This window comes from Leguminivora glycinivorella, chromosome 11 (genome assembly GCF_023078275.1).
Source record: "Leguminivora glycinivorella isolate SPB_JAAS2020 chromosome 11, LegGlyc_1.1, whole genome shotgun sequence".
Taxonomy (NCBI): domain Eukaryota; kingdom Metazoa; phylum Arthropoda; class Insecta; order Lepidoptera; family Tortricidae; genus Leguminivora; species Leguminivora glycinivorella.
Genome location: NC_062981.1, coordinates 4875134 through 4889266, shown reverse-complemented (window position 1 = coordinate 4889266; position 14133 = coordinate 4875134). Strand labels below are relative to the sequence as shown.

At 36.8% G+C, this 14133-nt stretch overlaps 2 protein-coding genes across 2 annotated transcripts in view; one reads left to right on the top strand and one right to left on the bottom strand.

The window, feature by feature from the left end:
- Positions 1–296: 296 nt before the first annotated feature.
- LOC125231007 (F-actin-capping protein subunit beta) lies at positions 297–7769 on the bottom strand. Its single transcript, XM_048136336.1, has 6 exons — positions 7619–7769; positions 7114–7498; positions 3999–4198; positions 3332–3443; positions 2409–2547; positions 297–1559 (listed from the first exon to the last, which is right to left on the bottom strand). Exons 1-5 carry the CDS (start codon positions 7619–7621, stop codon positions 2420–2422), a joined length of 828 nt encoding a protein of 275 aa, XP_047992293.1. The 5' UTR covers positions 7622–7769; the 3' UTR covers positions 297–1559; positions 2409–2419.
- A 497-nt stretch (positions 7770–8266) lies between these two features.
- LOC125230890 (atypical protein kinase C) overlaps positions 8267–14133 on the top strand; it is a 408150-nt gene continuing 402283 nt past the window's right edge. Inside the window, exons 1-2 of the mRNA XM_048136154.1 lie at positions 8267–8445; positions 8889–9066. Of these exons, the coding sequence (XP_047992111.1) occupies positions 8905–9066 (162 nt within the window). The 5' untranslated portion in view covers positions 8267–8445; positions 8889–8904. The remainder of the gene's footprint in view (positions 8446–8888; positions 9067–14133) is intronic.

The window sequence follows — 14133 nt, the reverse complement described above, 5'->3', positions numbered from 1 at the left end:
AATGTTTAATGTATTTCCTAAAAAAGATAAATGTTCTTATCATAATATTCAACAAATTGTTAATATTTCAAATAATTTAATTTTACTACGGGGTTATTATTTTTTAATCAAATTTTTCTGTCAACGTCTATGACCTAGAATTTCCTAGACTTTTCCATTCCACGTCCATCTTTCATGAAGAGCCAATGCCAAGTGATTGGTTCGCCAATGTGTAAACAGCGGCTCTTATCTTGACCCTATAGACTAATGAAATTACGCCATAACTCGTGCGTATCTCATGTAATCTCCCACGCTACATTTGAATTTAACACCCTGTATTCTGTAACTTTATCAATTAAAATGGCCTCTGCAGTATTTCCCCCATACGTTGCCCTAACGTCGGGACTTGAAACAAATTCAACTACTCGATTTTCAAGTAAATATTTGTTTTATTTAGAGAGGCCAATATGATAACAATTAGTGTATTAAATCGCAACATAAAAGAAATGGTTATTTGTTACAATAATAATTTTATTTCAATAATAATATATTGAATCTCTTATAGTTACAAAGAATAAAATACTATTAGAATGTCAGTCTGGATTTGAACAAATACTTAAAAATCTTACAATCATTCAATGATTTTAAATGCGTTATTTCAATTATTAAATGCGAAATGAAAACTGATTAATATAATTTACGTCCAAACCAACATCCTGCTTTAAATAAAAAAACTAAGCTATAAAAATGCAAAGTAAATCGAGATGGATGACATTTGGGTGAAGTTAAATAACTAATTTACATCAAATTATTATATACATGTAAAACGTAAACTCGACAGTCATTGTGTTCTTAATTTAGATTTTTACAGTATATTTAAATAACTATTTTCATATATTACGAATTACATCTTGAAATATGGACTAATATCTTTCAAAGCACCATTGTGGTAGCATTGAACTAACACCGTTGCTAGTTTTCTTTATTTATAAATATATTTAAGCATTGAAGTAATATGTTATGAATAGAACACCTCCTTTTCACATCCAGAAAATACCATGTTTTCAATTAATAAATTATTCGTCAATATTTTTTAAATATATAAAAGTAACGCGCGTCCAAGTTCGTTACGCTAAATTTAGTATACGCGCATAAAAATAGGCTAGTCTGAATCCACCCTTATAGTCTCAACTATCGCTCTAGTTGCGATTAGACTTAAAAAAAAAACATGGCGCTTAATAAATGTTCAGAATAAGGACGCGTAAAATAAAAACTGCTTTATCAAAGCGTGCAAACGTGAATTTCACTTTGTACCTAATTAATATTCGAATTCTTTACTAAATCGTTTCGGTCCGTTTTCTCTTCATTCATTTGGCAACATATCATGTCCATTTAACATATTACTTCAACACATCGTAAATTACGATAATAGCTAACAAGTTTCGAGCAGTAACCTTGTGCAGTCTAGAGAGTAAGAAGAGAAATGAGTTTAGATTGTTTGTAACTGCTACGGGAGACTTTGAGCTTGTCCTAACGTCGTTGTTAATATCTACTATTAATTCACCCAGTATCCACCTCACCTGAAACAAAATTCATTTGTTATTATAATCGTAAACCAACACTATAAGCCGGGTCCACACTGAGCGAGCAGCCTCGTGAGGCAACGCCTCCCGCGCAAAACGTCCGTGCTGATGCGCGCACGTTTGCCTCGCCCGAGCAAATTTGCTCGGCAAGATGGCGGCCGTCAGTCAGCTGTTCATAGTTCTCAAGGCTGCTCGGTCAGTGTGATCCCGGCTATATACAATAATTTCTGGGGTCTAATAGTCATTCAAGTGATATGATTATAGGCCAGGGTCCATATATACAATACATACGAGTTTGGCCAGTGGTTTGGTTACTCAAAGAGTACCTACATCTGAATGTCTGCTAAGTTACACGAGTTTGACAGTACTGGCTTCCCTTGGACGAAAATATATAATACCTAGAGCTAGTCACGTCGTGATGAATTGTGGACGAGCGCACCAAAGCCCTAACGCAGAAGTGTTTCGGCTGAGGCCTGTCGCTCGATCAAGAAAAACATGCGCTGCCTCGGCCAAAGCACATCTGCATTAGCCGTTTACAGCCTTAGAACTTTGCTTCGCTCTGTGTGGACCCTAGTAAGTGAGTAGGCCCAGTAATTTACACATTTTAAAACGAATAGATTCATGGTAGAGATTAGAGATACAGGAGTATGGCGTCAAGTACAGATCTGGTTTTACTCATTCGGCGGGCATTCAGTCCGCGCTGCAGTTCCACTTTGGCAAGCACCACACAGACCACACAGTGGAGGCGTTTCACAATGCCCTTGCCTTCCACGACTAACTTCAGATCAGACGCAGATGTCCGATTTGCCCATGTACCTACTACCACTAGATGTGCTATGTACTCACTCGGCGGGCAGTCAGTCGGCGCGCGACTGGTGTCGGCGTTGGAGCGCGACGGCCAGGTCGTGGCGCAGCGCCTGCGTGCGGCGCTCCACCTCGGCAGGCACCACGGAGCGGAGGCCGTTCACTATGTCCTTGGTTTTGCCTGGAAATATACATCTCGCATTAAACAGGGTTCATTAAGTTGCTTCTGATGATTGTAGGGCACACACTGTCAAGTAATGAGCCCGTTGACTTAAAGCACGAGACACTCGATTTTTAAAGTTTAGGATATTTTTAGGGACTTCACGATTGACCAGACCTTGCTTGTCATAAAACAAGATTAAAGTACTAACTCGAAAAAAATCACTATTTTTAACCGCATTGTGCACCACTCATTTTTTTGGCTATGAGATTTCAAGGTCTAATGTCTGAAACCTTTATAATTTGAGGAGTTGTTTCTCTACATGGAATTTTATCATCAGAACTGGACCTTCGAAAAACGTTCCTTTTATAGGGAAGTTGGAGCTAACACATTCACTGCAAGAGAAATATTAATGGCGCACTACGTCAGAAACCGGTCGTAAAATAACCACCCGCTTGTACGGCGAGAAGCCCAGCGGGTTCTCCAGCATCTGAGCAAAGTTCACGAGTGTTCAGCCGGGTTCTAGGTTGTGAAAGTGTTAAACAAGACCAAATCAAAAGTCTCGAAAAGTTTACGCCGGGGTAATGCTTCTTTAAGGGCCACTTGCACCAACGAAAATGGAGGGTTAACCCTCGGGTTAACGCACCATTTTATATGAAATTTGACAGATGTCAGCCCACTTACTCTGAGTGGTGGTCTTAAACTGTGGTTGGTGCATGTGGGCCTAACTAGATGTGCTAAGCAGCATCTACAATGGCAGCAATACAAGAGTGATATAACGTTGTGTGAGAGTAGTAAGTCTTACCGAAATAAATGTCATTGAGGGTATTTCTGATTTTGTTCTCCATGTCCTCGACCATGCGGCCGATGTTGGCTATGTGCGGTGTCACGTCGCTCACCGCAGAATCTTGCTCCGCCTGAAATATATACATTATAATGTTTAAAAAATATTGGAAAGGCGCATGGAATAGTGGCTTCATCATCATCATGCTAGTGTTTGTCCCGTACTTCGTCAGGGTCCTCTGTCCAGCTTTTCTCCTTCCACTTGCTTATATATCTATCTATCTTGGACATTGTTTTCTAAAACCCACAGGCGTCTCAAATTTTAGTGATGATATTACGCCACCATTGCCTTAGTTTGTCCCTCCTGATTGAGGCTTAGGTAAAGCCTAGAGTCTAGGGACCTGATGCCTACATATTCATGTTGCAAAGCCTCAGGCCTTATAACTAATAACATCAAACAACTTATCTTGTACGTCCATAACATGACTCCTATTGGCCAAAAGACCGCACTTACAGCAATGGTAAACCCTAACCCTGTTATTCATAAACGTTCACTAAAGTTACAAGTCGATAAAGTTCGTTTGTCCCTTTCTATCACACCAATACGTCGGAAAGGGACAAACGAACTTTATCGGCTTGATAACTTTAGTGAATGTTTATGAATGGGGTAAATGTGTAGTAAGTTGTACCTGTCTAGTGAGACTTCCCCCAAGGTTCATCGTCCCACTGCCCTCCTTGTTGGTTTGCAGCCAAAGCATGGCGGTGGACGTTAGCTTGTAATGCGCGTTGCGACCAGAGCTCTTCTCAACAACCTCCACTACATGGATGGAGTCCCAACAACCTTTGATCTTCTGTGACCCGTCGCCGGCTTTCTTTATCAATATTACTCCTGAAATTTAAAGAAGATAATGAAGATATTAATGGGAGCATTCCATGGGTTGTCCCGTACAACGCTTGTCATACTGATGCGAATAATGCATTTCTAATATAGGAAAACAGGACAGCATTATGAAGGCATATGGTTATAAGATGGAAGTAGTTATAAATAGTGTTCTGCTTGTAATAATTTTATGATTTTTTTTTTAAACAGGAAAAGGATTTAAGCCTAAGTATTCATAATAAATAAATCCTTTTTAGGGTTCCGTAGTCAACTAGGAACCCTTATAGTTTCGCCATGTCTGTCTGTCCGTCCGTCCGCGGATAATCTCAGTAACCGTTAGCACTAGAAAGCTGAAATTTGGTACCAATATGTATATCGATCACGCCAACAAAGTGCAAAAATAAAAAATGGAAAAAAATGTTTTATTAGGGTACCCCCCTACATGTAAAGTGGGGGCTGATATTTTTTTTTCATTCCAACCCCAACATGTGATATATTGTTGGATAGGTATTTAAAAATGAATAAGGGTTTACTAAAATCGTTTTTTGATAATATTAATATTTTCCGAAATAATCGCTCCTAAAGGAAAAAAAAGTGCGTCCCCCCCCTCTAACTTTTGAACCATATGTTTAAAAAATATGAAAAAAATCACAAAAGTAGAACTTTATAAAGACTTTCTAGGAAAATTGTTTTGAACTTGATAGGTTTAGTAGTTTTTGAGAAAAATACGGAACCCTACACTGAGCGTGGCCCGACACGCTCTTGGCCGGTTTTTTAGGGTTCCGTAGTCAACTAGGAACCCTTATAGTTTCGCCATGTCTGTCTGTCCGTCCGTCCGTCCGTCCGTCCGTCCGTCCGTCCGTCCGTCCGTCCGTCCGCGGATAATCTCAGTAACCATAAGCACTAGAAAGCTGAAATTTGGTACCAATATGTATATTAATCACGCCAACAAAGTGCAAAAATAAAAAATGGAAAAAAATGTTTTATTATGGTACCCCCCCTACATGTAAAGTGGGGGCTGATATTTTTTTCCATTCCAACCCCAACGTGTGATATATTGTTGGATAGGTATTTAAAAATGAATAAGGGTTTACTAAGATCGTTTTTTGATAATATTAATATTTTAGGAAATAATCGCTCCTAAAGGAAAAAAAGTGCGTCCCCCCCCCCTCTAACTTTTGAACCATATGTTTAAAAAATATGAAAAAAATCACAAAAGTAGAACATTATAAATACTTTCTAGGAAAATTGTTTTGAACTTGATCGGTTCAGTAGTTTTTGAGAAAAATACGGAAAACTACGGAACCCTACACTGAGCGTGGCCCGACACGCTCTTGGCCGGTTTTTTCTATTCTACTCTATATTGGTGTTTCTTGCCTAAAACTATATCAAGGAAACTCATACATATACATGTATATTTCCTTGTTTGACCAAACTTAAATAGAGCATATTTAAGTTGCCATATATGTATGGATATTATTGACGTAAATAATGAATTGATAAGGTTTAGTTTCTGGTGGCCATTGCATCATTGATTAATTAGTAGTTAAAATTATTATTACAAAGTAAAACCTTTAAGAACTGTATCACCATGCAACACTATATCAATGGAGATGTAAAAACATATTGGCCAGATTGGCCTCCAACACTGAGTACACTTTAGATATAAGGAAAACTATAGTTTTAGTATTAATTAGCAACAATATATGGATATTGTAATCATTTCCATCCAGTTCCAGTTTTCGACCATTTGATGAAAATTGAACATACTTTACTAATTATTCACACTTATTCAATAATCCTTTAAGGGTTACTTGCACCAACGAAAATGGAGGGTTAACACGAGGGTTAACCCACGTTTTTATATGGAATTTGACAGATGACAGCCCCCTTACCCTGAGTTAAGTGGTTGGTGCAAGTGGGCCTTATTAGTAGCGGAAAAAAATATAGGCATAATAAAATCAAATATGCAATAACAACTGCAGTTTATAATGGAATGACTAGAAATAAACGTCAAATAGTTAAAAGACTAAACAAATATCTATTGGCATAATAATTATAAACCATTGAATTTATTTGATGTTCCCCGTATTGGCGAAAACTAAGGCACTTTTGGCACAATGATCCTAGATAAGATTTTTTTTAATAAAGTACAAATTGGTAGGTAACATATCAAATTTGAACTCCATTGGACCAGTGGCCCGTTTCTCGAAAGGTACAATACAAGCCTTGTATTACAAGTGTGTTTCCATGACAACCTATACGATTTGACAGTTCACGCACTTGTAATACAAGGCTTGTACCTTTCGAGAAACAGGCCATAGATCTAAGTGACCCGATGCATGTATGATTGATTGTAATGTTAGCTAATTGCTGAAATGAACATTTTTAGACTACAAAAAGATTGTCATGTTTGGATGGATCAACTATTATTGAATCATTATGAAATCCTGACAGCCTTGGCAAAATAGTAGCATAAATGTGTAGCAGATAGCCTACAAAGGATTATAAACTATGGGATTTAAGACAGTGCAAGGGTGTGGACTGTAGCATAGTTAAGTTATTGTGCACCGAATCTTTATACATATAACATCTTTTAAAACCATGGTTTTTAGCATGGAATGAAATTGAACTACTGAAGTGTCAAATGTGTGTGTTTAATAAAACTTCCCATATTGTTGGTTACCATTAAGCAGGATTTACTTGTATCTTTAAATTAATAAACTGACAAAGCGGCTTTATAGCAATCAACAAAGTGGGATGTTTTCCCGTGCACACTCAGAAATGAAGTCCAGTCTTATATATTCAGCATTGATTTTAATGAAATAACCACTGTTATAAAATTTTGCAAATCATAACAAAGCTGTATGTTGCAATGGTATTTACTAAGTATTTCCTTATCCATTACCAGCAAAGTTACAAACCTGCAAAACCATGGTCCATGTCCCACAAATATACTGAGCTGACACCACCTTCAAAATACATTTCTCGGTACTGGTCGAACGCATGATTGGCGTCGATTTCTAGCTTTCTTAGCCTCTCTGAGGGCATAGAGCCATCCTCTAGAGGCGGGTCATACGTATTAGACCACGGAGACCTGTACGAGTCGCCGTCCCTGTTATAATCGCAGAGCAAATAATCCTTTCCGTTACTACGGTCTTTAGCTATCTTCAATGGCTGATCCACGGAAGACAGAAGGTCCTCACATAAACTTGGCACGAGATCTATTAAATCTGTTAAATTCTTCTCGATCTGCTGAGGCGGCAGCCTCCGCATCAAATCCAAAGCACAATCCATTTGCTGCTCCGTCTGAAACAACCGAAACGATAACCGATCTGGCAGCCTTCGCTAAATCCAGGCATTAGTCATCACAACAAAACTATTAAATTTGACCTATTTACAAAAGTAATTAAGCAAAACATGGCTCACCATCGTAAACTTAATTATTACAGAAATCAACAACTAAAACAAAATAACAAAAAATACCAATGCACTTTGGAAATGTTCAATTACAAAAATTACCAAACCAAACCCAAAAGACTCCAATTGATTGACAGTAAACTACGTAATGTTTTTTGTTATCGTAACCACAACTAATTCAAGCTAATTTTGACGAATTAGCGAACGATGCAATTGACATCAACACTTTTGATTGGTAGATTTAATTTATAATATATGAAGAGATGGAAATGAGAATAGGCCTATGATTCGTTCAGAAATAAGGAAGTTCTTTTGCCTAGAAATATTGAAGTATAACATGTACAAAACATGTTCCTGTCTAAATTTATAATTCAAAGAGTTCTTAAATTGTTATTTATCTTTACTACCATGGTATAAAAGAAAAACAATCAATAATGGATCAGGAATCCTAACGAAAGCCTTTATTTCGTATACAAATTTTAAACCACCACACAATAGTAAGTTGGCAACACTATTTTGCCAACAGGCCGGTATATCTTTCTCTATCACTCTCTAATGTACAAGCCATAGAGAAAAAGAGATAATTGCGGGACTAAATTACAGTTTTTATGTTTCTATTGTTGCCTACCTGCAACTTCCCATGGAATGTCAGGAAGTAGCGGTGTGTCAGTTGCAAGTGTCAAACTTTTGTTGATGTTTTATGACTGGAATTAATTGATAAAGTTCTGTGAGCTTCAACCTTTTAGTGAATCTTCAATGAGACTGTAATCCCACACATCATCTCACTTCAGTGCCTTATTCGTGTTCAAACAACGAATCCTTAAAGGTTATATCGCGTAAGTATCAAAGTGATTCATGTTATGGGAATGTTTGTCATGTTATTATGGTAAAGTAGCTATTATAATTGTCGAAACAGGAAGCGAAGCGTGAATGGACACTTATTGTATAACCACCAACAAACAAATAATGCAATATTATTATCTTAATACCCGTAGAAGGTTGGTAATGAAGCCTTACAGAAGGGCTTATTAGAAAGTGCATAATACTTGCATTTTACAAAATATACGTTATTATAAGTATGTCTTCCACCAATAACTTAATGATCTTGTATTTACTTAGGTTAGGAATCATCTTATAAACATATTACAAATGAAGTCATTGAGAGATTTTTGATGATGCACTTATATGCAAGGTTAACACAAAATAAACTATGCTTCTCTTTTACCCTGTCCTGTTAATAAAGAGAAGACATCTTTTTAAAAAACCTCATCAATTCCAGATAAACCACGCGGGTAATGATGCCTACCCAAATGGTGAACCAGGACAACCACGACAATGATGTGAAGGTGAAGACTGTGTACAATGGTGATGTGATGATCACATACATCAACCATAGCATCACACTGGAGGAGTTTACGCAGGAGATGATTGCTATATGCCGTTTTCCACCTGATCAGGTACTACTACGAGTATCATTTTTGACCTTATGATTGTAATGCATACACTTAGGGCCAGTTAACAGACACATTAACATCACGCATCAGAGGTCTACTTCCCATGCTAAATACATAGTGAACACTTCAATGGAGACAGATGTTTTGGTGCAACCGACCCATAGAAATCAGTTTACTAAGAGGAATATAGTTAAGGAATTTTGACTGACAGCAGTTCTAAGTATTGGGTTTAATTTTTCAATTGATGCTTTAAGATGGCAGCTGACAATAAGCAAATTCTCTAAAAGGCAGCACTGGCATACTGGCAAGGAAAGTATAAGTACAAGCTTTACTTAGTTTGGGTTTAAGTTGATTTGTGTAAGATGTCCCCACAGTATTTATTTATTCATTTATTTACTAATGAGTTTTTGATTTAACTCATATGCTAACCATTATGTCTCTAAAGGTAATTCATATAAACTGCTATACATAAAATTCTATTAAACAAACTGAGTCAAAGTGATAATTTAATAAACATGTGTAAAACAAAATGGCAAGGTTATTAGATAAGTATTCTACATAATTGTTATTACCATTTGTGTAAATATCCATAAAAACTATGAATCCTGCAGGTGTTCAATGATTAATGATCATTAGTCATCTGTTAATAATTAACTCTATGACACTTTTAGGGTTGTCAACTGTATGACATTTTTTTTTCTTAAGAGCAAATTGATCTTGGGAATATGCAGCTAAAATTTTGGAGATATGCATATTGTAGATCGGCCTACCTTTAAGTTTTATTAACATATGCAAGTAGAGTTTTTTTTAGAATTATAAACTGGACAATGATTGACCTTAGTCGGACCTGATGGAAAGTGACGACAACGCCCAAGTTCTAAACTGGTTCATTAATAGCCTATTCACTCTTGATTTGAATACAGCCGGATTGTATTCGGCCGGGACTACAGAAGAGATTTATTTAGGTTAAGATAGTAAAACTTATTTTTCATTTTATACTACAGCAAAATATTTTATCTTGTGTTCAATAACACAGTCTTTCTATCAGCTTTCTAGCTAGGTCTTGCTTTAGTTGATTAACCGTATTGTAATAATTACCTATTGATTTGAAGGATTAAAAATCCAAAAACTACACCCAACTTGGCTTGGCACCCATCTGGTGGACAATAATACGGGATATTACTTCCCTGATAGGTCATAGTTCGTCAGGCCACTTTTTGTTTCCACACCACACTACAAATAGCTAAAGGGGCCTACTGACAATCAGTCACTCAGATGGAAATGGTATATCACTTCTTCGGCATTGTCACTCTTAGAGGAGGAGTATTCCTGCGTAGCAAAGCATCTTATGCGCAAGGATCCTGCATTATCCCCCTGTTGTTCTACTCTCCTAAGAGTAATAGAGCCTAAGTCAAATAAAAAAAATCCTGTAACTGACAAGTTGCGGCCCTACAGTACTAATCGTAACAGGGTACGTAGCTGAATGGCACAAACGCTCACGAAACGAAACGCTCGTAGATATCTATCTCTATCGCTCTTGCTTATTGGCGCGACAGAGCTAGACTACCTTTCGCGGAGTTTCGTTTTCGTTTCGCGTCGGAGAAATGCCATTCGGCTACCGCACCAGGTCCCCTTAATACCAGAAAATAGTTGCCATCCCTACACACGTCATGTGCAAGTAAAACCTTGTCGCGTTGTGTTATCACTGTTTGCTTGAGTTAGCGCATGTGTGTTTAACTGATACTTTAGCCTGTGTTCACAATGCTGTTCTACTTAAAATGTGATATATTACAAACAGCAAAATATATTTTTAAAGTATACTTTTACATAATCAGGCGAAAACAACACAGTCATGTTAATCTATAGATTAACTGTGCATCAGGTCATTCAATTCGAAAAACATTTTCTGACTTTTCAAGTATGAAGTCATAAAGTTCAATATGTTAGTGATTGTTTTGTCATGCACTAAGGTTCGAATTCGATGACGTCACTTCATAGCTGACAGTGTTTTCGGTGGCCAAAATAAATAAAAAAATTACACATGTTTTTAATCGAAAATACGTAGTCAAGATACACTTTTTATACCCAAAATCTATGTATAAATATTGTTTTTTTTTATACCTATATGTCAAATACTACGAAATACAATCATTTACTGTGCTAAATTCGATATGAGTCTAGTAGCCTATTTCGCACGCCGTTCCGGTGTATGAATGAGACGAGACATAGCTATTAGAGCGGTTTCGCACTACGTCCGGTCCGAATCCATTCCGAATTCGTGAAAATAAGATTCGTCATAGACGTAGAACTTGTAAAAAATATCTTAGGTCGTGAGGACCTTACCAAATAAAATAATATATAGGTACAGGTGATATAATGGTCAGTTGTTCACTACTTTGTTTAGTTACCTCAACTTTTAATCGTATTTAGTTCATACTGACTGCACCGACAATGCAGTAGGTCGCAAGTTCGAGTCCTGCCGGAGGTTTAATTTTTCCATATTTCCTTTAATGAAAAATATGTAGTATCGCTGCATGATAAGATATTTAGTAATGTGACAGACAGACAGACGGACAGAGCGGCACCATAAGGGTTCCTTTTGTACCTTTTTGGTACGGAACCCTAAAAAGTTGACAGTTCAAAAGTGCCACGAAAGTCCTAGTCTCTGTTAATTGTAACTGTTCTATCTTACAACTGTGCAATAGTAAAAATCATTCTTTATTCAAATTATTGTACACTAGCGACCCGCCCCGGCTTCGCACGTTTACCTACATGTAAACCTTCCTCTAGAATCACTCTATCTATTAAAAAAAACCGCATCAAAATCCGTTGCGTAGTTTTAAAGATTTAAGCATACATAGGGACATAGGGACAGAGAAAGCGACTTTGTTTTATACTATGTATTATTATTTATTGTACATGCTAAATGTACAACGGCCCTGGAGGGCATTATGGCGGCGAGTAAATCATAGTGATGGAGCATCTGAACTGAACCACCGTATACACATCTTTGGCAGTATTGTGACTCATTATGAGACATAAATAATAGGCTAGTTTCCTACTAGTCAAATCAGCTTCTTTTTAAGAACTGTCAAAACGATTTGGTAATATGGAATTACTATGAAATACTGAGGAGTGACGTCACGGTCAATTCATTTACTTTATATCTTTCTCTTTGACTTATTAAATAGAAATTATGTTTAAACATAACTACTGTCCATGTTTTTCTTCTAATTATGTGGTGCTTTATTTCGTGCACTGCATAAAATATTTTATTTTAAGTATAGGAAACTAGCCTATTCTTTGATTAAACAATATGTCAATGTTTTCTCTGGCATCGTCAGCATCGCAAAATCGTGACAGCCAAAGTGCCCAATATATCGGAACACTTCTTAATTTCTATATTAACTGACAACAACAAGACAAGCGCCAAATGACAAAATTATTATTCACACACCTTGTTAATAATAATTTGTCATTTAGCGCTTTAGGCGCAAAAAGTAGATTCTAATAGAGAAATTCGGAGATATCCAGTCTTCTAAGTTTATCTAATTGAAGTTAGTCAATTATCGTAATTCTCGCATATCAATTCGTTTTTAGGCCGGCAACAGACAGTCTTAAAATTCATAATCTTGAAAAAAGACTTGTATGCAATCTGTCAGATCAATCTGAAAATTCATAATCTTAACTTAAAAAACAAGAGTGTGTGTGGACAGTTGCGAAATTGTATGGAACTCCGTGTACTTGATCTGATTTTTGTAAGATTGTGATTTTTTCAGATTATGAATTATTTTAAGACTGTCTGTTGCCGGCCTTATAATCAACAAGCTTTTGCCCGCGGCTTCGCTCGCGTTAGAAAGAGACAAAAAGTAGCCTATGTCACTCTCCATCCCTTCAACTATCTCCTCCTAAAAAATTACGTCAATCTGTTGCTCCGTTTTGCCGTGAAAGACGGACAAACAAACAGACACACACACTTTCCCATTTATAATATAGTATTTAATATGGATGTGTAACACTCAGGTTTTACTTTTTTTTTAAATTCAGGCTATAACGTTTTAATGAAGTTAAATAACTGACCTCAACACATTTACCATGACCTCTGCGCAGGTATTGAGAACTCCGTTTCGTGTTGTCGAAAACATTGTAAAATTGTGTTGCGAAAATTCGCGCATTAATTATTGAGGAGATTACGAAAAATACGAATTTGTAAATTCCGAAGTTTCACGAAAAGGCTTTGAGCCTTTGTAAAGCAGGGGAGCTTATTGTGCCTGTTTTATAGCCTTCGATTAATGTTTTTGCATTAAGTACACACTTTAGGTATATAGTTTTAGTTACTTTAGTCATTACTTAAAGAGGATCCTAAATGTAATACAAAAATAATAGACTACCAAAATAAACAACCAAATATAATAAGCAATAAATATTTGACGACCGGTCTGGCGCAGTCGGTAGTGACCCTGCCTGCTGTGCCGCGGTCCCGGGTTCGAATCCCGGTAAGGGCATTTATTTGTGTGATAAGCACAGATATTTGTTCCTGAGTCATTGATGTTTTCTACGTATATAAGTATTTAATTATATATATCGTTGTCTGAGTACCCACAACACAAGCCTTCTTGAGCTTACCGTGGGCCTCAGTCAATCTGTGTAAAAAAATCCTATTATATTTAAAAAAAAAGAACTGCCTAGGGGCGCCTCTAGCACATTGCTGGAGGCCTGCCGCGGACCGCGAAACTACACAGTAATATTATGTTGCGTTTTTAGACATATTTACACCTATTATTGTTTTAAGTAGGTGTGACATTGTATAAGTTAAGTACTTGTTTGATAACCTGACTACAAAATTAAAATTTTGAAAAAACCCCCGACATAGTGGACAGATTTTCATGAAACATGGCTAAAAACAACTCAAACTCAGTTTTCAAACAAAAAAAAACTATATTTAAATCGGTTCATCCCTTCGGGAGCTACGATGCCACAGACAGACACACATACCTACAGACAGACAGACAGACAAACAGACACGTCAAACTTATAACACCCCGTCGTTTTTGCGTCAGGGGTTAAAAA